The following is a 26,616-nucleotide window of genomic DNA, read 5'->3' as shown; positions in this document are numbered from 1 at the left end:
CCCAAAATCTGTCTCTACAGCTGAACTGTTTGAGGTTCTTGTAGAACTAGGGAACTAGACCATAACATTTTAAATACTGGAAAAAACAGTAATTTCAGCACTGATTCCTTAACAGCCTTGTAAGAATTCATACTTTTGCCTTTTTAACAATGCTGGCAGATGATAGTAGAGATGTCTTTTATCAATGATAGAAACTTTGCTGATATATAGACTATAAATGGACTACTTTATGGTTCTACTTCTCTAATACACCATATTTAGAAAGCATTAGTAAGATTACATAGTTAAAAGGAAAAGAGAATGTTTCAACAAGAGAGATAAAATCTGAGACTTTTTATGAAGTCACAAGATAATAAGCAGCCATGAACATTTATTGCTTATAATGATAAAATAATTAATTCCTTACATCTCAGACCAGCAGTGATTTACATCATCGAGAAAATCTGACACCATATCTAACTGGAGATTGTACTTACTTACTCCCTTTTCTGCTGTGGAATCTAAGAAGGGCTCTAAAAAGGTGGAATCAAATATAGCAATTACTACCATGAGGCTAGTGCATTACTACTTAGTGAGGTGCGTTTTTCAACAAATCCTGGAAGTGTACATACACATAAAATTTCTTATTCTAGAATGTCGCAGTGGAATGTCTGTGAGATTCACAGAGGAATTTTCAATGACTGAATTCACCACGCACATCTCATTCTTAGCTGGGCTGTTCCTTGTTGTAGAACAGTTAATTTGAATGAATGTCTGTGCAGCTGTTCCAATAGGCAAGCATTCAACTGATTCTCCTTGTAGCTCTGTAGCCTGGTTCACAGAATCACAGAAATTGTTCTCCACATTTGCTGTGGCATGCCACAAAGAAGCGAATGTTTCCTCAGATCTAATTAACTACTTTTAATAGTCTTGGAGGATTCTGCAAAGAGTAGCTTATTTGATAGAGTATCTTTTAGGACAATGCTACAGAATTAATCCTTCTGTACCATGTTTTCATGCTAGGCATAACTGGTGGGCAAGATATTTTATGATTCTCAGGCAGCATTTTTCATGTAACCATGAGGCTGATTCAAAAGTCTCTGATTTTAATTATGAGCGCATTCTCAAAATAGAGAGGAATTATAACATTTGTAGACTTTAACTATTTTTATTCCATATTGAGGTGAATTACTCAACTATGCATTGACTTGGTGAATTATGTTATATATAACTAAAGAAGCCATTTAATTAGCAAAGACCAAAAAAACCAAAACCAAAAAATAGAAAAAGAAAACCAATCATTTACTACAAATATTTTTGTAGCAGATGTTGAAGAAAAAGAGAAAAATTAATATTTGAGATGTCAAATGTAAAATTAATCAGTTCGTCAGTAAACTTCTTGCACATAAATAGCCAGCAGCAATTTATGTATACTGTGCAAGACTTCTGAGGGCCTCCCTCTATGTGGACCCATGACAGGCAGACAGGCAGGGCTGGGAAGTACAGTCAACGGATCAGGAACAGCTTTAACCAATTTAGGGACATCTAAGCCAAGTGGTAACAGCATGCTGAGTGCTTCTTGCAAACACACAATCCGACAAAACCTGGTGCCAAAATTCCGTGACATTCAAGATCAGCACAAAGCAAGTTCCAGAATACTGGCTATGTTTCCCCACCTGGGTCCTCTTAACATATCATACTAAACAGCCGTAGTTTCAGGAGCAGTTCTGGCATTACTTGCACTAGCTGGCACAGCTGGTGATCTGTATGGGCATCTCAGAAAGCCATGTATATTTAGGGGGATATAGCAAGACATTAACCTGAGCTCAACAGGATGAGGGCAGCATTTCTACACATTTATCTCTTAATGGTTGTTCCAAAAGGGTTTCCTCTTTTGTCTTTCAGTTGCTAATTCTGTCTAACTTATTGCTCTGCTTCACTTAGATTTAACTTGGCTGAAAGAGGAAGAGCAGAGCAGTTTGGAAACACTTTGCTGGAGATGGGGCATGCATAGCCCAGGTTGACAATGACTGTACAAAACCTCTCAAAGCACTCAAGCTCTTGAGGGAGTCATGTAAGGAATCAAAGAGGGTATTTCTATGTATGTGCAGCAGGTTTTGTAGGAAGATGTCCAAATCAGGAAGCATTAGTGAGCTCAGGAAAATAAAAGAGACAGTCCAGAACCACTGGCAGGGGAGCTTCCATTATTTCTGGAAGCTTAAAAAAAAATATTCCAACTTTTATTTATTCTGAGACATACTTGAGTCTATAAAGTAAAATGAGTTGAGAGTATTGTAAGAAACAGATATGTAATGTATAGCCATTGTGTGCTAAGAAACTAAGTATTTCATATTTTAAGCTAAGTATTTAATATTTTATGTTAAATAAGGTAGTAAAAAATGCTCTAGAACTAGGAAAATTGCAGAAGGTTGTTTGATTATTTTTTCAGTTTGAGGGTTTTTTCCTTCTTTCTATGATTTTTCTTTTTGAAAGGAAGGAGTGTTACAAATTATTCTTTACTATTTCAAAATATTCTCCAATTTTGTTAATCTGTTAAAGGCTACTGTTTTGAGAGATGAAAAGCACTTCTGGAAATACTGAGATAATTGTGAATTTTCCCAGCTGTAAATTTCCATCAGTTATGATATTTTCTCGTTAAAGACAAAACATGCATAAGTATACTAGCAAAGTTATTCCTTTGCCTCCATTTTTGGTAAAAACAAAATAAAATTACATTAGAAGTATAGAAAAGCTTAAAAATCCCTCCTTCTGGGGAAATAGTGAGAGATTGAAGTTAATGGGTTTTGACCAAGAACATGTGCCAATTTTCAACAACCTTATTTTTATGACAGCATAAGAGGAAATTTATAGTGGAAATGTTGGCAGGAATTGACCTAATGCTGTTTAAATGGTACCACTATGTTAAGAAATGCACTGGATACCAGACAGCTTTCTGTGGAAGATGATAAACATACAAGGTCTCTGCAGGGCATCTCAGCAGAGCCATTTTTATTATCCAGAATAGTGGGTCTCTTTACTGTGATGTTGTTTTTACACATATGGGAGTAGAGATGAAAATAACATTTGTTAGCTGTTAAAATTTTTATTTCAACATATTCTATAGTGTGTATTTACACGGTGCTTACTTAATTATATTTTATTCCAATACCTGTGTCTCTGGTACAGCCTTTTTAATTTTATTTTATTTTCTCCCTTCTTTGAGAGTGTAGATGTGATGCAAACTCTCAGAATTATACTGTTGATCACTTGCATGCTGAGCTGCATGCTGGTAATAGGAAGTGCTCTGAATTAAATCTTAGGAATTTAGACTGGTTCCCAGTGAAGAAGAAAACAAACAGCATGAAAAGGACAGAACAGGAGATACACCTTCCCACCCTCTCCCTTCCAACCCAGACAGCATTTTAAGCCAGAATTTTGCACCTAGTCCATTTGGTATTAATTTGCATTGGTTTGCCATGGGAACAATAGTTAGGATGTTTTCCAGAACAGCAGCAGAAATTAAGTAGATATGTTTATAATCATAAAGGTTGATATAGTATCTAAGTATTATGTGCCTAGTTTTGTTTTCTGAATGAAAACTGTGTCCTTCTGATGAACTGTAGACAATTTTTGTTTTTGTTGTTTAATCTGCGTTTGCTTTCCTGCAGGGTGAGATCCAGCAGCTGTTGATTATAGCTGACCCCAGAGCTGCATATGACTATTGTGAGCATTATAGCCCAGACTGTGATTCCCCAGTGCCCAATGCTGCTCAGGCTCAAGATCCTCAAGTTGATGAGGTGAGTAATTGGTCATGTATTACTAAATTACACATTAGTGGTTGTGCTGGATACAAGTTACCCAAGGAGCATTTACAGCTAAATGGCATACATTATTCTAGATATGAGGAAGGTTGCAGGAGTGCCTTCATTTTTGCTATCCGCTTATTTATGTCAAGCATTTGAAGGAGCCTGTCACACTGGTATTTGAATAACCAGTATGTTCAGTGAAGTTAAACTGTAATTCCTTTAAAAAATGATAGCAGTATGAGTTTGTTTAATTGTACCTATTTGTTCTTCCTGTGTATATTTATGATTTCACTGATGCTGAGTACCATCAAATACCACATTTGAAAGATATGGGAGCTATGAGTATTCTGCAACTGTAAACCTCTTCTGCTAGTAATGCTATGTGTTCCAGTGAGCTGTGTCCAGTGTACAAATACATGTACACACAAAATTATTTCAGCTAGCTCCACTTGTAGCAGGTAAATATCAACAGGGACAAAACAGACTTGGAATTTTTCCCAGAAACACAAAAAAACGTTTACAGAAACTGTTTGTCACTGTAGACAGTTCTCACAGCCATTATCTGAGTAGTTCACTGAGGGCAAGATAGTTACTCAGATTAGACCTCTGAGGATCAGCAGTCGTATGTGTTTCACGCATTCTAAATACTTGCATCAAACACTGTAAACCTTTTGCAAAGTGTAACTAGTCTTAACTGAACTTGGCTGTGGACACTTACTATGAACTCAGCTGTTTGTGATCTGACTGGTTATTGTTACTGATTGCTCAAAAGATCACCATTAAAAACTTCCTGAATTGTTCTCACATGCCTGCTTTGAGCCAATTTTGAGACAGAACTTTTCCTAAATACATGATAATTTTATTTGTTGTTACTGTTTATTCTATCTGATTGAAAATTATGTCATCAAGTGACTAGGTCCATAGGGCCCAGAACTTAGTTCAGAGGGACTCACGCATCCATCGCATCAGAAGTATAGCTCAAGACGTGTCAAGTCAATTACACATAGCCAGAGGCCTTTACACTACATTACAATGTATGGAATCTGGTTTCTTCATGAGGACCCTGTAGGACTTTCTGTCTGTGTGCCTGGCTACCTGGATCTCCATGCACTATATTCCAAAACAGAACAGGCTGAAAGCATATTGTTGATATTTTATGGGAAGAAAAGATAGCAAAATCAAATTAATTTTTTTCTCATTATTAAATGTCAAAGAAATTTGAAATTTTGCTTGGACACTTTCCTGGGCTTTGCTGCTGTGTGACTTAGCACTCTGTTCTTTTTCTATTTCCTGTGTGAAGACCTGGAAGGTTTGAATAGGCTAGCGCTTTTCTACTTTGAAATAAGACTGAAAAGTAGCCAATCTAATAAACTCATCTTTGTGGGAAAAGGTTGTTAAAGTCATTCCTTCGTCTCTTTCTTGAAGAGGAATATATCTAAATACTTAAAATGCTCTAACTAAGTTGGAAGTACTGTCACGTCCAAACTCACATCAACTCCTAAGCAGGAGTTAACATGGTTTGAAGAGATTGCAAATATTTGTTTGCTCCGGCCACCACTGATGGCAATGATGACTCCTGTCCTTTCATGCATGTGGACAAGGCTTAGAGCGCACAGAAATTGTTGGGATCAGACTGTAAATTCAAAGTCTATTCAAGATGAAGAAGAATGAATACTTGTGCTTCATTAGCAATGACTACTGGTGAATTATTAGAGTGTAATTCAGTGTTTCTAAAGGATGTAGAGTATGAATAAAATAGCCCAGGGATTACATTCCCTCCATAATGGACAATTGGCTAAATCTCCTGCTGTCAAATAATATGTTTATACTGTATCAAATTTGTTTAACACTATCATCAGTTGAGACCACTCATTTATAAATCAAAAGAAAAATAAGCCTCATCATAATTATAAAAACTATGTGCACATATAGAGTTCTATGCTCATCATATAGAATTCCCAGTTATATACTGCACATCTGTTGAAAACAGTCTGTAATCACCAAATAAAGAAAGAAAACCGTAAAAGCAGACAATTGGCACTGTTCTCCTTGGGCATCCTGAGTAGAGATCATGTATAGCCTAATGCAACTGCCACTGGAGTCAGCAAATATTGTTAAATTCAGCAGCCATTGCAGAAACCTCTTGGGGTTAGTGGTTTTTTAATGTGTTTTTCTAAGGCCTATTTTTTTGCCTGTGATAACACATATAGTTTGTGGGAGGACCTACAGAGAAAAAAGTAAAATCAAAGATCTTAATTTGTAATGTAACATTTTTAAATTAATTTGAAAAAAATTGAAAAGAGCTAGAGGATTAAAAAAATGGAGAACTGCCATTTCTGTTTGCTTGCATTTATTGCTGTGAGTGGTGATTGAATCATTTTGTTTTCTGAACTAAGACACAATTTCCATGTTGCTATCCATGAGTTTATATGTGTAACTTTGTATGAATATTCCCAGTGAAGTCAATAGTTCTCTTTAACATGTTGTGTAATAGTAATCTGAAATAATCACATCAGCAATACTACCAGTGTGATAAATATGCAATAGAATAAATGACTGACCTAATTGCCCAGAATTGTAGAATTATCTGTTAAATGATAAAAAACCAGCTTGTTAAAACAAGCTACTTCATTACCTTTTGAGATGCAGCCTGTCAAATCACATAGATAATTCATTTTAAGGAAATAAATGAAACAAGTCTTATTTAGGTACTGAAAGAAATTATAAAAGATAGTAATTCTGATTTTTTTTAAACTGTTGATTGCAAAACTAACTAAGACATTAAAAGATAAAAATATAAGTACAGCCAGTCTATATGGAAAACAATGACTTCAAAATGTCAGATTGCATGTTTTGAGGAGATTACAAATTTGATAATGATATGTGTTAGAATTTATAGACTTAGATCTTCATAAAGCATCTGATTTGTCAACATATGATATTTGAACCAAAAAAAAAGTCATTGTATGGCAAAGATAAAGTACCTCACAAACAGATTCAAGTCTGGCTGCCTTATTTCAGAAATTACTATCAACCAAGAGCTATCACTGAATTAACTTTTTAGTAGAGTTTCTTAGGAATTGTGCTAGCAATACAGAAATGAGTGTAAAATGGATGCTATTAAAATTTGTCAGAGTCATGATATTGTAGAGCAGTAAACAATGATGATAACACAACTAAAGGCAAAGTTACACACATATGATTCAAAGAAAGAAATGCAGGGCAAACATATAGAACGAATACAGATGTGATGTTACTTCTCTGTATGCTGTTGGTTGAAACATATACTGGAACACTGCATACCGTCTTGGTGTTTAGTTACTAAAACAAACATCGCAAAAATGGAAATGATTTAAATAAAAGCTACATAATTGTTGTAACTTTGAGAACCGGAAAATCTAATGTGTTTGACTTGTCCACAATAATGACAAAAGGTTGAAATGTTGCTCAGTTTGCATATGTAAGGAACCTCCACAAAAAGAAAATACTGGCTGCAGACGAATGGGTGGGAGGAAGAAAAGCAAGGAAGTTAGATAATTTGTAGGAAAAGATCTACTAAAATTTTTAGGAATGAAAGAACAAATGACTTAAATGGTATATCTCTAGATATCTTCAAGCCAAGGATAGATACCTTTCTAAAAGTTTTGGGAAATGTCATTTATACTTTAGTTGGCTTGGTTACAGAGTGACCGTAAGAAGCTTTAAAGTCTGAAAGTATGCAGGAGTTAGTCAAGGTAATCTAATAGTACCTTCTGGCCTTATATCTCTGAATTATTGAATTATTCAATAATTATTCAATTATTATTGAATTATTGCAGACCAGAATAAGAAACTGGTACTTGACTTAGAGGAAAGAGACAAATTACGTGATTGCAGAACCTATTAATGTGTGTTTCCAGCACTGACTACAAAACCCAAAGGAAGTAGTTGATTGTCAGTGAAAGAGGAAATTATGTTTGTGGAGTTGAACCTCGGAAGCCGAATAGGATTTCTCTTGATATCGCACACCTTTGTATTCTCCTGGCAAGTTCACAACCTGGGAATGGAGTTATTCTGAAAAGCTGGATGATTTTTAGACCACTAAAGAAACATCTGGAGAGAAAGATTTGTCAAAGGTGTTTAAAGGCAAAAGTACTTTGTTTAACTGAGTGTAATCCTCATTGCTCTAGGCAGTGTTTCTTCTTCCAAAGGAGCAAACAATCAAATACCCAACATTGTAGGTTTTTTTGGCATTTCTTTCAATAGCAGCACTGACTTAAATGAGTCTTTTCCTTTTCTGTACTCATTTCCACCCTATGCCATCTTTCCAGTTCAGCTGGTAGAATTGTTTATGCTTTTGTTGGGGTCAAGGCCTGAGACTTCATCTAGACTAAAAATAACTTACCAGCCATAAAATGGGGAAAATGATGGAATATATTGTAGGGATCTTCCGTTAAATGAGCATGAGGATGCACGTCACATCCGTGCAACATCAGGACTGCAATATTTGCTTCTTAAAATGTTTGGGTTTGTGTCAAGACCTTCAGACTTTGACTTTGCTCTCTTATGTAGATTTACTGGACACTGAATTATAATCAGTGTCTTTACTGATGATACCTTAAGTGCTTCATTGAGATTTTCTTTTTCTTGTTGCATTTTCTTTTTTACCTTAGCATCAGATCCAACACCTTTCTAGCTACCAATACACAGCACAGCACTATGAGGACTGCTTTGGGGAAAATTAACTCCAACTCAGCCAGACCCAGTACATGGTGGTTTGTTTGGGCGCTGTAACAGAGAGGATTTCAATGCCTACTTTTTACTTGAAGGGTCCCTTCATCCCTCAATTAAATGCCGAGGTTACCCTAAATAAAGCTCAGGAAGAACTGAGCATCTCAAAATGGGATTCACAAAAACAGCAAGCTGTGAATGAAGACATAGACCTAGCCAGCCTACAAAGGGAGGACATATCTTAAATTCTAACCTCTACGGACTTACTCAGCCGTGCTATCCTTATCCCCATGCCATTCTCCTACCTAACCAAGGTCAACCTCTTGCATTCTCTTCCATCACCTCTCCCTTCCTATAGGCAATTGGGTAGGTGTGACCTAAGGATTTCAAGATACAAGCTTTGGAGCTGGATGCTGTATTTCCACTTCCATTTTAATTATATAAATCCCTTTCTGGATCCAAGTAACTGTGATATATGTCTAAAGAAAGTTTATTTAACTGGGTAACTTTTAACTACCTTTTGTGTACAGGCTCTGCAAAATCTGTTGAATTTTGCTGTTTGCCAGAATTGTGGGGCTTTCTGTGGGCAGTTGAGGCTCAAAGCCAGTAGAATAGAGGTGCATGTGAGTGACATTCCTGTACAGAATGCTTTTATTCCTCTGGTTTTTGTTGCAACTTTATCAGACCTAAGTGTCATTCAGTCTGAAATTTGAAAATAGGAAAGCAATAGATTAATAGTAATATCCACACACTTTACTCTGTTGTTTATTATCATTTATTTCCACCTTCATGACATGCTTTAATTGAAGTATGCATCAGTCATCCTTGTTCTTGCTTGTGAATAGCTGGGTAGGAATCTCCATAACTTGACAAGTACAGAGTGATGACCTCAGGAGTTGTTGCTACACCAAAAAGGTGTTGCCTAGAAGTCACTTAAAAAATTGTTCTGAATCTGAATCTACATCTGTTCTGAATTCTTCTGGAGGAAAAAGAGAGGGTATCTGATTATAGAAAATGTTCAAATTTGAACACAGCAAGGGAGAGACAGTACTTCCCAAATGGAGTAAACCAAATCGTTACTTGATGAGCACAAATCTCAGTTCTCAGAAATTCCAAGCAAAGAAAAGTCATTGTGTTTGATTTACGACAGGGAGGAGGTTGCCAGATCTTTTAAGAAATGTATTGTATCCTGAAATACATTCATCAAGTTTTGTGTCTACTGTCCTATGTCAGAAGAGGGTTGCTAGAGAGGTCAGAATGTTTGGTGCAATTAAATAGTTTTTCCATAAAGATAATTAAGTGGAGAACAAACTGGCCGGGAACTTTAGAAAGTAACTGGAATAGTGCATTAGCATGATTTCAGTCTAGTGTCACAGTCATTTTACCGTGCAAAATCTCCTTATGGCCTGCAAATTTTGGAGGGTTTTTATGTAGAGAAAGCAGACAAACCAAGGGGCAAAGAGCTGCGAACAAGTAAACTGGGAGGAAGTAGAGAGAGAAAATGAGTGAGAAATGTGAGTTCTCTGTACTAGATTGTTGTCCTTCCATTGTAGAATTTTACTGAAGAAAGTCCGATCGTTAACAACATGCTATTGTCATGAACCCTGCAATGTATCTGAATAACTAGCACCACTGGCTCCATAGTAGCTCATTGAATGTTAGAATTAAATGATAGGGTGAATTACTATGGAACCAGTGGTGCCAGCCATTCAGATACATTGCAGGGTTCATGAACATAGTGGCGAATTAGCCATTTGGCTGAATAGTGTCTTAGGGAGAAAGGAGTCTTATTTTGTTGATTTTATTTAAGCTTTTTGCTCTATTCTGCTGTTTTTTCCAGAGGTTTTTTCATAATGAGCTTTAAGATTAATTCACTAATCATTACATTTGTTTCATGATGAATGTATAATTAGGTTTTAAGGATCAAACGTGGGGATGAAATTATATTTTAAAATTATCAGGAGTACTTTTGCCCAAGAAGTTATGCACCTGTGCTTTTCTTATAAATACCTTGTGAATAGTCTGACCTCTGTTTTGTTTTCAAACCTCTTTCTACTATAAATGGAAATGTATTAAATTCAGTTCCAGTTCAATCACATATGCTTGGCCAGCTCACAGAAATTAGAGGAGGGAAAGACCTAGAGAGTCGTCATCTTCCTTGATGTTGGGCAGTATATTTTCTGGAGTGTTGTCAGGTCTAGGTTTCAATGGACCTAGCTATCAGACTTTCAAATCTTCTCTTGGAAGATTCTTCTGCAACCCAATAAATTACACTGTCTGACTTCTGCTGAAGAAATTGCTCCCTGAAGAAACTCTGCTTCATTTATTTTGGACTTATCCCAAACTAATGGATTATTTGAAGAAATGAAATATTTGCCTTTAATGAAATGAACTTGGTAAAGTAAAGGTGCAAATGTGTCGACTTGGAGGGTTCAAGCATCCTTTCAGACCATGTTAATTTAGTGTCCTTTCAGGTGTTTGACTGATCAGAGACTAGTTTTCTGAAGAATACAGAAAGATAATTGTTTGCATGTTTAATTACATGTTTAATGTCATGTGTAGAACTGCAGTTAGCTAACTTAGCAGGTGTTAAACATAGGAATCTTCATATCTCTCTTTTTCCTTGTATAGATATGTAGACTTTTTCTTTAAGCAATTAACATAATAAAGAACCTTAAGTGTCTTGTTCTTCTTTCGACAGAGGCTGTCTTTGGAAGTTGAAGATTTTATTCTTATGTCCTTTTATCTCCTTGCTTTTATCACTTTTATGAACAATATAAGGACTATGTGGTAGAAGAAGCCATCTTTTAAATCTCCTAACTTTTCTTCTGCCCTAAGGTTGACATCTACTACCATTTATTTATTTATGTGACTGCATCTGTTTTTTAAAATTCTCATTCTGCTTGGCAACCTTTATTTTATTGCATTTTGTAAAGTGTTAGTGGGCTCAGATTGTTCCAAAGTCATCTTTGCCTCTTTAGCTAGCTAGATGATTTAGCATAATATTTAGGCAATGAAAAAATTGAGTTTATGACAGTTCTTTGGTTTAGGGTTTAGATTGTTAGTTCCTTGTAATTTGGAAAGGTAAAGCAAAAATTGCTAAAATCTACATCTTGGAATGAGGGGGTGGGTTTTGAGAGTATGGAAAACAGAAGAATCCATTTTCAGAGTAAGGCTGTCTTCAGAATATTTAAGTCATTCCACAGTTGAAATAGGCCTTGCAAGCTTCTAAAATGCATCTGATGAAGAAAACAGTTCATCTCTTTAATTGGAATTGCATGATGATCTGGTAGTGTAATATAATCACTCTGGTAAAGAAAGCATGAGGTCATAGTGGAAAGATTTTGTCCCATCAAGAAACAGCAGGTTTTATTCTTCCTTTCATTTGTAAGAAAACAGTCATATGCAATATTCATTACAAAAATGGCTGTTCTGTAACTATTGGTGGTCTTACAAGAGAAGAAAGAAAAACAACAGAAAATTGCATCACATTTGAAGTATGTTACCTGATGTCTCTTAGCTGAAATCCCTCACCAAGTTCCAGCTATTGTCCAAGTTGAAGATATAATTTTGAGTCAATCTTTTTGATATTCAGATGAAGTCACTGGGAAAGTTAATAGAGTTGTAAATATTTTGCTATTACTATAAGCCCTTGGTGAATCTCATCTCTGTTTTCTCAGATCTCCGACCATCCCATTATCTAGAAGTACTAGGGTTTAGGTAAACTTCCATAGACAGATCTCTAAGCGGGACTGAAGTAATGCTGCACAGCTGTAGTGGGTATATTTTGCACTTCTCTAAGTGTGTGCCCATAGAAGGATCATCAGAATGATCCACAAGCTGAATGCCCTTTTAAAACCCATTCCAGCTTCTTGATTCTCTGGCTGCATTCCTGGCCAGTACTATCTTCCTTTGGTATATAGCTAACAAAACAAATGATGCGGTCTTCAACTACACTCTTCATCTCTGTCATGCTTGCTTTCATTCCTGCTTTGACTTCTTGCTGGAGTTAGTAGTCTTGACTAAATTTAGAAAGTGGCAGAACATACTTGTCCATTTGCATTAATTAATTTTGAAATTCTAGATGCTTTTTTTCTGTATTTTCACGAGTCTACTTATTCTCTTTCCTTTGATTAGCAGTGCAACCATGACAGATTTTGTGAACTCTCCAGTTTCTATGAACAAATAGCAAGTCCTGGGATAGCACAGGTTTTGTACTCAGAAATGATACCATCCAAAATGTGAAGGCACTTTTCTCAAGGTTTGTTGAGGCCTCAAACAGAGTGGGTCATACCTGTGTCTCTGATCATTTGATAAAGGTGACCTTGTAGTTGTGTAACGCCAGAAAAAGGAGGGATATGTGCAACATATCCAATCTTGACTGTTAATGGCAGGGTAAGTGTGAGTTGCCAGCTTCACAGCAGGTGACTAAAGCCCCATTATTCACTCCATTAAATCTGTTCCTCGTGTTTGTCAATTTAGTCCTCATTTAACTGGTCGGTCCTTCACCAGTCCTGTTGTCTCATCTTAAAAATTGGGAATAGCCTTTATCCGGTTGAGTTGATAAAATAATGCTGTGGAGTACATCGTTTTTCTGAAGTACATCTTTACACCGGTTAGGTGTATAGAGATGCATTCCTCCATCTGGGCAGATTGTGCCTCAGGAAATGCACCTGGAAGATTTTGCATCTATATTTCACCAGTTGCAACAGGACCCGTGACGTACAGTACAAAACATTCTCTCTGGTTATTGGCTGGTGTGAAAGACTAGGGTTGCTGGTCTTTCAGAAAGAAACATCTGGAAAGGAAGGATTGCTAAGAATAAGGTCTTTCTATGCAGGAAGTTTAGGACCACTGCATATTCCCATTTGTCCCGCTTGTACCAGGGGGACTACGAAGTACTGCCAATTAGAAACTGCTTGAATATGGTTTCAGCATGGAGGCCACATGTCCTAACTTGTAGGTTCAAGAATTTCTGTAATACCCCTCTGATACTGTGCTCTTAAAAAGGAAGAAAAAAGTCCATGGAGAAGATCTTCACTTGCTTGGCAGTAATCTGATTCCAGCATGGAAACTGGCATTCCCCACTTCTCATCCATTCCTGTTCTTTTTGTCTGTGTGCCTACGCATCATTGCAACCCAAATGTACCACTGTATTTGTGATAATATTTTGCATATGTCAAGAAAGTTTCATTTTCTTTAATAGAAATGAGTGCAGCACAATACCCAAAAGTATTTTCTGTGTGATTATGCATGATGCAATAGATCTCTCCACATACTCATGCTTTTTTGTATGAGTATTTTCTAGTTCTCATTCATAAATGCCTGGCTTTCCAAACTATGCCTCTGGCAGATCTTAGCATAAATACCAATTTATTCACCACTTTCTTTTTTAATACTAACATACTTGGCGCAGATATTTTTCCTTTCTTTTTTTTTTCCAGTCAACATTTATGTTTAGTTTATGGCCTCTGAAGAACTTTTTGTAACCCACTGTTGTAATTTTATTAGTCACATAGTTGGCACAATTCAGCACAGCCATTCAGCTTACCTTGAGGGAAGCCATACTACTGAGATTTGAAAAACAGTTATAATACTGAGTAACACAGAGTTATATTTTAATTGTTAATTGGTCAAAATGAATGCTGGAATGAATGCTTCCAGTTTCAGAATAGATCTACAGTGCTTACTAAAAAGGAATCTACATGTCTGGAAGTTATTAAAACAAACTCCTAACAGCATATTTAAAATTAAATCCAGCTAATGAAGCAGTAATTCTCTCCAAAATGTTCCTCCACTTATCCCTTAAGATATTGAATAATATTTAACATGGGTAGTGTCTATTGTTTTGGTACCAGTAAAAATTACATAGCAAAGTGTTTGATTCATGTTGTTTGGCTGAGGAAGCATTTAGAAATATGTAATGGGTTGTCACTGGTAGGGTGGAATGACTGAATTTGATAGATATATTCCACTAAAGACTTTTTTTTTTCCCTTGTAGATCAATGTAGTTTGCATAGACTTTTTGACAGAAGATAAGCAAATTGGATTTTATGCATTTGCACACATTTTTATAATTTCCAAAGAAATACAGCAACTTCATTGCTATTCTGTAACTATTTCGAAACAGCTGTTCTCTATGTGGTTATTTTTCTTTACTTCCTTTATGTGGCTGCTTATGGTCTCCTAGAAACTTGTCAGTGTGTTTTCTTTTCTGGATGTCAGTGGCATACTTCATTAGAAACAAGTTGTATTGAGACACATTGCCAGAAAACATGTTTTTATACTTTTACACATCTGTGAAAATATGTCATTACTGCCCATGAGGCCCTTGGACAATACCATTTACAAGTCAAAGATGTTTCATTGACTTCACTGGGATTAGGACTGAATCTTAGTTTGCTGAACAGGAAGAGAATAATCACAGATTACTTACCATGTTTAAGTCTAAAACGCTGCTGGTTTTGAAAAGTATAAATAGAATCAGTTTGTTTCTGTAATGCCAATGATACCACTGATGAAATCAAAGCATCGCTTACTTTATATAACAGGCAGATATAAAGTGCCAATATAATTCACAGAGAGGATACTCTCCACCAAAGATGATAAATGTTTTGTTAAATTTAAGTGTGGTTTGAAGTTCTCTTATTAATGTGCAATATAGTTTTGGACAAGTAGCGCAAGTATGTTACATTCTTTCTATATGTTTATCAAATCTGATGACTAACCAAGTTAGATGTGCATAGGTGTAGAAATAATTAAAAGGGCAAACAAAAAGCATCCAACTTCTTTAAAAAAATCTGTATCTTCTTTTTAAGAAAAGCTTTTGGTCATAGTAGGACTCTGAGGAGTCACAGGAGTGAAGTAACAGAAACCTGGTAAAGGGATTTTTAAGTGATTAACCTTTCAGTGTTAATCTCACTTCCTGAGGAAATCAGCTTCTCCATATTTTCTGTGCACCAAAATCATAAGTACAAGCATTGTATCAAAAGGCTTTGCAGAGAAAAGAGTTAAACCAATAATTTGGTCACATGGTAGAATATATTTTGGAATACGGAGATCTGTTTTAATATCATTTATAACTTCTTCTAAAATGTCAATCTCTAATGCTGATGATATTTATGACTTCTATGAATCCCCAGAGTCATTTGGAAGTGTAATGTACTAATCCTCTAGCAATCAAATGAAACAAACAGATATTGTCTTCATTTTACAGACAATGATGCTGACTTGTAACAGGAGAGAGATTTCAGAGTGGCTAGCTCACATGAGGCACATTAGAATATTTATTCCTAAACAAGGAAAAACAGACACTTGGCCAGATTCTGGCCACAATTCCACATTCCTCTGGCTCCCTGGGGATGTAAAGAGAATTGGTAGCAGCCATGAGACTGCTCTGCTTTACAGGACCAACCAGTTCCTGTAGCTTCAAGTGACAGGAATCATAGAATCACAGAATCATAGAATGGTTTGGGTTGGAAGGGACCTTAAGGTCATCTAGTTCCAACCCCCCTGCTGCAGACAGGGACACCCTCCACTAGACCACGTTGCCCAAAGCCTCATCCAACCTGGCCTTGAATACTTCCAGGGATGGGGCATCCACAACCTCTCTGGGCAACCTGTTCCAATACCTCACCACTCTAACAGTAAAGAATTTCTTTCTAACATCTAATCTAAATTGACCCTCCTTCAGCTTAAACCCTTTACCCCTTGTCCTGTCACTACACTCCCTGATAAACAGTCCCTCTCCATCTTTCCTGTAGGCCCCCTTCAGGTACTGGAAAGACACAATTAGGTTTCTCCGGAGCCTTCTTTTCTCCAGGCTGAACAATCCCAACTCTCTCAGCCTGTCCTCATGGGAGAGGTGCTCCAGCCCTCTGATCAGCTTCGTGGCCCTCCTCTGGACTCTCTCCAACAGCTCCATGTCTCTCCTGTACTGGGCCCCCCAGAGCTGGATGCAGTACTCCAGGTGGGGTGTCACAAGAGTGGAGTAGAGGGGCAGGATCACCTCCCTCAACCTGCTGGTCACGCTGTTTTTGATGCAGCCCAGGACACAGTTGGCTTTCTGGTGAAAAAAAAATCCCTTTACACAGGAGTGGTAAGACAGTTTAAAGATGCCTTTTATTCTCAGCCATGATGAGTAGTACTTGGTGCGCATAGTATCTAGACCAGTATCTTCATGGCACAGCCAAGATTACAGCTCTCTATATCATGTTCACAACATTACACAAGCCAATTCTAAACCCATTTTCTCTTGAAAAAGTTTTGTGGGCCAAATCTTCATTTGATATGAGTTATTATAGATAAAGTGCAACTCGGAGCAGCTGAAGATCTGACCTTTAAATGAAATTATATCAGTGAAGCATTTGCTTAGGCAGTGAGTACCATGGAGCTGCCTTGGTTTTGAGAACTCTCCAGCAAACAAGAGGAGGATAGCCGTGGTTATTTGTGAGTTGTGGCCTCTTTCCTGTACCTGAAAGTATTTACCCTATTCGTGTCAGATGTTGGCATCTCTCCACTCTTCTGGTCACCTGACAAAAACACAGGAAAAAGAGTATAGTTAAAAAGAGGCAGTATTTGCAATTTAAAGATTAAAAAAATACATGATTTCACAAAGGTCATTTGGTGCTCCCAGTAATCCAAATTATAGTTTATTCTTCTGTGCAGTCCAATAAGAGAGAGTATTTTCCTGGCACTACTACTTGGTTTTTTATTACTTTTGTATTGTGCTTTGAAAGAAATAAGAAATTGTATTTTTTCCCCCAAATGAATAACAGTATTGAATTGTTCATGCTACCTTAATTTTCTTAAGCTTTACTCCTAAGTAAAGGTTAAGATGCTTTCCAGTATTGCTAATCTAGTTTGCTACCACTAACATGGGAATGCTTGATATTTTTCCATTTACAATGTAGTATACACCAGAAGATTTTATCGAATATGACTATGAGTATGGGGATGCAGATTATAAAGAAACTGATTCTGTAACAGAGGGACCCCCACTATTCGAAGAGGCAGTAGCACAAACAGAGGTAACAGAATCTGATCTGTTTGTTGTGTGGTGTCCAGCTGTCCCCTACCACATGGTTTGTCAATTTGTGTCTTCTATATAAAAACTTAATGTTTTCCTTTCGCTCATTTCTTTACTCTGTAGCTGTAACACTTGCTTTCAGTTAGAGATGGAAGGTCTCACGGCTGACAGCATTCATCTCACATTTGGTTACCCTTCTTTCATTCATGCTTTCTAAAATTTCATTTTATTTATGTTTTCCCATTCCATCTTTCATAACGTTTGCAGAAAAAGAAAACCATGGTCAAAAAGAAGAAGAGGACAGTGGCCGCTAGCTCAAAGGACAAACCCCAAAAGGCCACAACAAAAAAATCTCAAAAATATGCATCCAAGAAGAAGAAAAGTTATCAAGCAGCAACAACAGGCAAACTAGGGGTAAAGGTAGCCAAGAAATAATCAAGATCTTTCCCAGGCCAAGACTGGAAGATCTCTGATAATAAGAAAAAATATACCTAACCCCACTAGATGAATACATCTGGCTAATACTATAACCTGAATAAAAGTGATACCTCTTGAATTTTTCCTACAGGATTTTTTTTTAATAATGTACCTTTTCTTTAATACTAGGCAAACATTGTTGATGGATTTCAAGAGTATAGCATAGCTGAAAATGACTATGGGCCCCAGACAGAAGCTCCCTCCAGAACTACTGAAGCAAATGAGGTAATAAGGACTCTTGAGAAAATGATAGGCAAAAGTACTTGTCTGCCAGGTGTCAATGATTAAAAGAAGCACAAACACATTTTAAAAGGATCAGTGTCTGTCTGTGTAAATATACATATCTATACATAACAGCAATTAATCCAATTTTATGCTGTCTCAGCCAATATCAAACCCTACTATTTTCTTGGGCAGAACTCCCATTAATTCTGTAGAGATCTGCTGAAACTTTAGACTGCAGAGTTCATGATTCTGGAAATCATTCAGTGATATATACTGTGGGAATGCACGGTTGTTGCATTCAGTGCAGATGTGAATGGAGCTATGTTTAGTATATACTAGGTTAAATACTACACATAGTCCTCCTAATCTAAGAGGAAGTGAAGTCTCAAATTTTTCCTGTAACTTTTTAAGATGCAGCATAAAATGAGCCTAACACAAGACAAAGAATGGCTGCAACCATAGCATCATATTGAAGCTGAGTCAGAAGCCATCATTTCCTTTTAATAGTGCTTCAGCTAACAAAGCCAAATTATTTGCTTTTCACTGAGGTTCTATGAAACATTGTATTTTGAACTGTCAAAAAAGACAAAATTATTATTTTGACTTATGTTAGAAACTGCTTTTTTAGAAAGCCACAATGGCAAGCCTAAACATTATTTTTTTAAGATTACTACACCTAAAGCCAGTGTTGATTAATGTGTCTGCATATTAATTAATGCTAGTTTTAGAAAAATGATGGCTGATTATTTTTTCACAAATGGTTTTGTACGTCTCAAATACAGCATTCTTTTAAACTGCTTTGGTGCTTGTGAGTTGGTTGCTTGGTTTGACAGTTTACATATTTGAAGATGAAAGCTTAGATTTCATAAATGTTAAAATGAATCTGAGTTTTGCTGGTGGAATTTGACTCAGACAAAAAAAAATATAAATTGCCATGACAGACATGAACCATGACTTTTTGAGTGATAAATAAACTGTAAAATCATTAACAAAAGAAAAGAAGTTGAAGCATCTAGCTCAGCATTGGTATTTATAGACACAAAACAATAAAGAAGGCCGGGCTTAACTAAAGTGATGCTTGCAATTCCTTCACTTTGTTATTGTAATTTATTCACTGCTCATTGAGGTTCATATGTTCATTCATGAATGCTTGTAAGTGTGAAACCAAGCAGAGAAATTTAGCTATATGTGGCACTAAAGTAACATTAAGCAAGCAATACACATAGTGTACTGGATATATTGAATTCAGTGGTTTTGGAAATTAAAAAAAAACAACATACGAAAGCATTATGTCTTTGTACTACTTATACAAAGATCTTTTAATTACTCTGAAAGGCTGAACTTCCATTCCTTCAGACTCTAATTAAAAGACAATATGCTGTAGTTCTACTGTTCTTTCTTCTTTTGACAAGTCATCATGGTGGATCAGCATATGCTTACATTGCTTTACTAACAATAACTCACATATTCCTCCTATTCCCAAATCTTTGCTACTGCTATGAATAGCAAAATCCTGTTGAAGAAGTATTTGCTGAAGAATACATAACTGGAGAGGATTATGATAAAAAAACTGAGGAAACTGAATATGGAAGCAGAGGAGTACACCTCAGTGAATCTGATCTGCTGGTAGATGGAGATTTAGGCGAATATGATTTTTATGAATATAAAGAATATGAAGAGAAACCAACTGATTCCACTAATGAGGAGTTTGGTCCAGGTGTTCCTGCAGAGACCGATATCACAGAAACGAGCGTAAGTTGACTGAAGGCACAATGCAGATTAATTTAATTTAGCAATTCTTTTACAGTCTCAGAACTGTACAGAGCCTGATCTAGAGCTCTTTGTACATATTAGATGTATTCTCACTTGTGGTAGGCTTTGGATCAAGCCCATCCTCTTGTTTTAGTAATCCTGAATTTTTTATTTTTATTAAATGCAGGGGGTTTGTCTCTTGTGATGAAGGGAATAAGGGGGGGTTGAAAATGGGAGGGAAAGTAAAGAAGAGGTGGAATTCCAGAAATAAATTATAAAATGAACAGTTTTTAAAAATCTTTCTACACTAGAGCTAAAGCTGGAAAGAATGCACGTTCTAATGCAGGTGCAAGTACTGTGATTCATATTTTTATATGATTACCCTAGGAAGTTGAAATGCATATAAGTATCTAGAATCCTATGGCTTCTGCTGCTTTCCAAGGAGAAAATTCATGAGTGGGAAGGTGAAGGTCTGAATCCTGTCATGAAAATAAGCTTAGTCAATGGTGACAGGTTTATGACCTTGCAGGAGTGATTTAACAGCTCAGTATATACAAAGGAAGATAGGATGACATGGTGGATCCTGTGAATCATGCTCTTTTTTGTGTGTTTTATAGCTCTCTCTTTCCCTCTGACTTAACCACAGGCTTAACAGAAAGGCTTTAATTTTCCTTTAGTTGTGCCAAGGTACTGATTTACCAGTTTACCAGACTGTGGAAGCTGCAAAGAAAACTAATATGACTAAGACTGGAAGCAAAATTAATTCCCACTTGGATTTTTAATTGGAAAGGCCCTGAATATAGTAGGAAAGGAGAATTTTGTTTGAGTATTTGCTCAGTCTTATGTTTATCTTCTCCTCACAAACTCCAAACTTCAGTTTACAAAGGATCCAAGAAATAACAGCAAATGCTGTGAGGTTGCTTTTCTCTGCCAACCTTGAAACCCGTACTTTGGTATTTCATTTATCACTCCTTTCTAAACCCTGTTGGGGTTATTGTATTTTTAAATGATCCTTATCTATGCAACGTGATACAAGCTCACTTTTTTCCTTCTAGCACAGATGGGGACACTGTGGCAGAATGACACAGAAAAGGTCAGATTATCTGTAAAGCAAAGAGCCCATAAGGCACCGTTTGTGCCTGCATTAAGCAAATGACTGTGTAGACTCTATCCCCTGGTGTAAATTTCTACTTAAAATGCCTTGCTACAAAACTGAAGGAGTCAGGAAGTTTGAATTAGAACCCAGGCTCTGACCTGTCCCAACTTTATTACAACTCTCATCTGCTGAACCAGATATATCATTTTACTTTGACATATGGATGTATTTGGAACAAGTGAAGTTCTGCCTTTGATAAAAAAGCAAGATGAAAAGTAGTCAGTACCTGGAAACTTTCAAAAAAAGGGGCAATAGTTCCAAAGATGGAGACCTGATGTCATTTTTTACAATCAATTTTTATTAATGTGAGAAAACATATTTATCTATACCTCTTGCTACTTGATTTTTATGAACTGTTGCATTGTTACTAGTGAGATCTGTGCCTTTATAAATCCATACAAAATGCACAAGCCATGAATATATATATCTGTTTTTCCTGTCCAAAATATTTCATATTGAAATACTGTAACATTATCCTTAACATTTTCAAATTCCCAGCTATTTTCCTGTAAATGTAGAATCACTCTACAAAAATAAAAAAAAAAGCATTTCAAATTTTCATCTGATCAAACTGAATTTAATTTCTAGTTTGCAGTGGATATGCTAGCAATCAAGAGAGGTACTTCTGAAGAAAAATATATATCTCCTGGTTTGAAAAAAAACCCAAAACAACCCACTATTTTTATTTGCTTCAAACTTGAATCTGTGTTCTGTCGTTAGCATGTTAGTAACCTATTGTTTTAGGTACTTCTGTTATCTTAATGCTGAACCCAAAACTTCCCATAGAGCTGCTCCGAAAAGAATTTTGCAGTTAATGCTAATTCATGTAGTTAGGAGAGATAAGTGGCAAGCCATGAAATATTATTTAATGTTTTCAGTGACACTTCTTTCCCATTTATGCCATGAAGTCACAAACTCTTCTCAGACTAATTTGCATGTTGTGGATGTCTAATGAATGAAGTTAGGAGTTTGAAAGGTACTGTCCATATTGGACCAAAGCATCTTTCTTTCCAGCTTACTTTAGGCTTGCTTAACTCAGAAAGCCATGAAGAATCATTGTTAATTGCCAAGTATATCTCCATTCAAATAAGAAAAGAAACAACTTTGTGACTTGCACACAAAAGTTTTAGATTCTTAGTCCAAAGTTCTAATGCAAACCATGGGATGGAAACTATTGCATCTCACTGAAAAACTACAAATGTACAATATCCAATAATTTGAAAAGTATGCATGCAGTTTTTGCATTTTCCATTTCCCATGTATTAAATATTATCGATTTATATGGTTTGTGCCTGTGGTGTGTTTTTCATAGCACAGATCGATTCCAGCTTTAGCTTTCAGTTACAGGTTGCTGCAGTTCTTTCTTGTATCAGGTCCTTAGACCTTCTACTTATTTTCATTTTTGGGGCTGTTTTTACTGGCCAGGTGACTGGACATGGGGCTTATGGAGAAAAAGGCCAAAAGGGAGAGCCAGCTGTGATTGAACCTGTAAGTACAGATGTGGGTGAGTGTTTTCTTTTAGCACTATGTAACATATGTACACTGTTGATACATCATTATCAAACCATGTTGTTCACCGTAACCTTATCCATGATCTCTGAAACAATCACCTGCAGTATGGACGGTGTAGAAGTGATAACAGACAGTAGCTTGTTCAGCCTTGTCTTTCAGTTATGCAAAGGACTAACTACATGTTCCTTAAAACAAGGAGGATCTTCTTGTGCAGAGGACATCAAAGCATAGATCTGCTCTTCAGGCCACTTAGTAACTACAAGTTGGACAGACCTAGAGATAGCATCATGCTTGACAGTTAGAAACTAAAATGTAACTGAATTTAAAAGAAGACATAGATTATATAAAATAATAATTTTATAATATCTAGCAGGAGTTGAATGCCAGTGTGGTTTACTCTTCCAGAATTTTCAAGGACTTCTTTCAAATATGTATTTGGCCTAAATAGAAATTAAAGTTTAATTTGGTTTTTATTTCATAAAGAATTAGATACAGAAATATCAAGGAAAAAAATTAGCTTAAGTTGAAGCCTGATAAAATACTTTGATATGCCATTGTTACCTAAATATCAAAGGTCTGGATTCTGTGATATGAAAGCTCACTTTTAATTCTATATTCCTATCCCAGGATTAGCAACTGGTTGTTACTGATCACCAAAGTTAAAGGACTACAATAATGAAAAAGTTATAAGTCAAGGTTGTGACCTCTCAGTCATGATCTGTGAAGAAGCTCAGTGTGTTAGCTCATAAAATACACAGCTTTTTTAAACGTTTTCAAGATACATTTAGTTTACATCCAAAATACTGAAGAGGTATCCATTGCCAATATCTCCAACATTGCTGGAGTTCACTACAGCTAGCTTCAAGCTTGTTTGTCCAGTCCTCCTTCCTATGAAAAGCCAAGCACAGGTGAGGATCATGTATTCATAGGTCTTACCATGACCTGGAATTTGGACTAGCATCTAGGAGGTGCTGTAAGACCTGCAACATAGAAATAGCCAGAGCTATTCACATCAAATTCTTTAACAGCATTAAAAAAAAAAATTTAAAAAAAAATTAAGTATTATGAAATCCCTCCAGCCTAGAAGTCTTTCTCACTTTTAAAGCCACACAGCAATTCACATTCCAATCCTAATAACTGTGGAGAGAAGAACCCCGGAAAAGTTTATCAAAACACTAAGAAATATTAACTTTAGTAGTTCAGCTAAAGATATATTTTACATTTTTCTCCAAGACACAACCAATTTAGTACCTTTTTTCATCCCCCGCCTAGGGTATGCTAATAGAAGGACCACCGGGACCAAGAGGACCTGCTGTAAGTAGATTAATCAAAATTTACTTTTATTGCCTTTGATTTATCCACTGTGCTTTGGTATTCATGAGTTAACACAATTAATATTGGTCTTATCATAGTTCCCAAATGGTACATTGGACTTAGTGTTTTTAGAGGGGAGTAAAAAATGGTCATCTCCAGCATTTGCAGTGAGAGCATGCTACAAGCTGAGTGCATGAAAATCAAACTTGTGAATGTTGACTATAAACCTTTGTAAGAAAAAAAAAGTATGCCACCTTATAAATTATTTTATCCAAATATGTGTTCAACATAACTTTCCAGAGAAAAAAATAGTTCAAAAATGCTGCAAGCCGTCATTCAGCATAATAATGTCATTCTTTTTCCATAGGGTCTTACAGGTCCCCCAGGTCTACAAGGTCCTGTTGGTCCTCCAGGTGACCCTGGTGAAAGGGTAAGTCAACATACAGATTATCCTGGGTATTCATGGTATGTCTTGCACTAATTGCTACAAGAGTAAGTGGGTTAGATCCTGATCTGAAATATGTACCCAGAGGATAAGAAACTTCAGTGGAACTGAGGCTGATCTACTCAGCTGAGCAAATCAACTGAGAATCTGAACGAACATTTCCTTAGTGGTAGAAATATGTACTGTAAATACAGGAAAAAAGTTAAGTTTCTATTCGTCTATATTTCTCTGTTTTGATGTAAATTATTTTAAAATATAATAAAGCAATAGGTACATACATTAAATGATTTGAATGAGTTTTAAAACATCAGTATGACCTCAGCTATAACATGTAGAGATACAGAGAAAAACAAGCTCTGCAGAATCAAAATACACATGGAAATACTGAAAGTGATAATCTTGGCAGGATTTATTGGCCATATTAAATAACATACTGGATGAGCAGCCTATCCAGTCATGAATATTATTGAAATTTAAGCTATTATTTTAGTCTGACTTGTTCTCACAAGCCTTTTCTTCCTGTCACGACTGACAGGATTTTGAAACAGCCTAAATATATTTATTTTAAGAAAATATGCTACAGAAGAAACTTTCCTGAGTTTTATGAGTCATAGTTTACTGACAAATTTAGCATGTTCATACTGTATTTGTGTATAGAAAATGTTGAGAAGATGCTATTGTTTCACTGAATAATGAGATAATGTTAAAATCCCAACAATGCTTCACCTTGATAGTAAGTCAGCATCCACACTTCTTTCATATTTATTTCCTGTAGATTAACTAAACAACATATTTTGGAATTTAAACTTATAAAATGGGAATTTTAACACTGTGATGGAACAACTACTGATGATACTCAGTTTTTTAACTAACTGAGAAAATTACCACTCAGGAAAAGCACATTGCTTAATTTTTAACAGCCTGCATTAATACCTAGAATAATTGAGAATGTTGTTTAAGCACAGAAGCACAGAACAGTTTAGAAATCCACCACTTTTTGTAGTTGCCTATGGTGCTTCAGCTTTTGTACTAAATTATTATATCATTCTAATCCTAATAATGGGTATAAGACACTGAGAAATGAATGAACATACCCTTCTGGAGAGGACCTTAAGTGGTCCCGCTTTTACTTACTGTAGGGATGAATTTCACTCATCTACAATGGTGCAATGGAAGAAGAAAGTGAAAACTAATCTAATCTTCAGTTTCATCTTCAGTAGTCTAATCTTCATCTCTTGATTTAATCTTTCAGTTCTAATCTTCACAAAGGCTCATAATCATATGGTATAAAGTTGCTGCAGGTTAGACTGAAGGTGCTTTTGGGGCTTTGCAAGTGTATTTAATTGTTTTTCTATTTTTTAACCTTAACTCAAAATTGCCTGGGTATATCACAGTTCTTGTTAACAATTACAATATTTTATTCAATATTTTACATCTGAGTTAGTAATAATTCTCAATTTAAGATTTATCTGTAGTGTGTTATTAGTAGGCAATTATGTTTTGATGCTTCAGGCTTTTTTGAAAAAATAGCTCAGACTCAGTACCAGACTACCAATCTTAATTCTTGAAGAGGGGAAAAAACACCAAATTTTTTCTGATCAGCTTTCCCATTGTTTTGTTCAAATCCTGAGCAGCAGAAGGAACCAGTTAAAACAGTTTGATATTTGTTGGTCTGTCATTGCAACCTGCAGAGAGTCCTTCCGGTGAATGAGTACTTTGGCAGACATGCAGCAGGCAAATGAGCACTCCTGGTGCAGGTCCTTCCTGCCCTTGACAGCTTCAGCTAGCAAAAATGCAGCATGCAAATTGCTGAGAGGAAAGGTGCAATTACAAATCTAACTGTTGTCACAACAGCAATATTTATCTATGCAGCATGTTGGATCAATAATCATGACCATCATGTACACGTATTGGTACATTTCTTCAACTCCAGCTTACACAGAAAGTTTAGCTCTTTTTAAACTGTCAGGGAGAATTACATTTCATAAAAAATAGATTTCAAGTCATAGTTGCAGGGCTTATGTAGCCTTTGAAAATTAAGCCTACTCAAAGGGTTTAAAGAGAATCAGCAGTGTTAGTTCTTTATATCAGGTAATGCAAACACTGGAACACAATGCAAATCTCACTCAGCCCAACCTATGAAATAATGAGCAGAGCCTCCATAATTAGGTACTCTGTATTCCATTTTTTAATATAATTTGTGAGTAAAATA

At 36.1% G+C, this 26,616-nt stretch overlaps 1 protein-coding gene across 6 annotated transcripts in view; it reads left to right on the top strand.

The window, feature by feature from the left end:
- The window catches only part of COL11A1 (collagen type XI alpha 1 chain), a 149,850-nt gene that overhangs the window by 32,698 nt on the left and 90,536 nt on the right, over positions 1-26,616 (top strand). For 2 of the 6 annotated variants that reach the window (XM_075760045.1, XM_075760041.1), the window contains exons 5-11: positions 3,648-3,776; positions 17,408-17,524; positions 18,130-18,225; positions 19,732-19,977; positions 22,559-22,621; positions 23,918-23,959; positions 24,327-24,389. In XM_075760045.1, the coding sequence (XP_075616160.1) occupies positions 3,648-3,776; positions 17,408-17,524; positions 18,130-18,225; positions 19,732-19,977; positions 22,559-22,621; positions 23,918-23,959; positions 24,327-24,389 (756 nt within the window). Of the gene's footprint in view, positions 1-3,647; positions 3,777-17,407; positions 17,525-17,790; positions 17,938-18,129; positions 18,226-19,731; positions 19,978-22,558; positions 22,622-23,917; positions 23,960-24,326; positions 24,390-26,616 lie in introns of all 6 variants that reach the window. The other 4 variants (XM_075760046.1, XM_075760042.1, XM_075760043.1 and 1 more) reach the window with 4 other exon arrangements.

This window comes from Balearica regulorum, chromosome 8 (genome assembly GCF_011004875.1).
Source record: "Balearica regulorum gibbericeps isolate bBalReg1 chromosome 8, bBalReg1.pri, whole genome shotgun sequence".
Taxonomy (NCBI): Eukaryota; Metazoa; Chordata; class Aves; order Gruiformes; family Gruidae; genus Balearica; species Balearica regulorum.
This window is presented reverse-complemented; position numbering and strand designations above follow the sequence as displayed.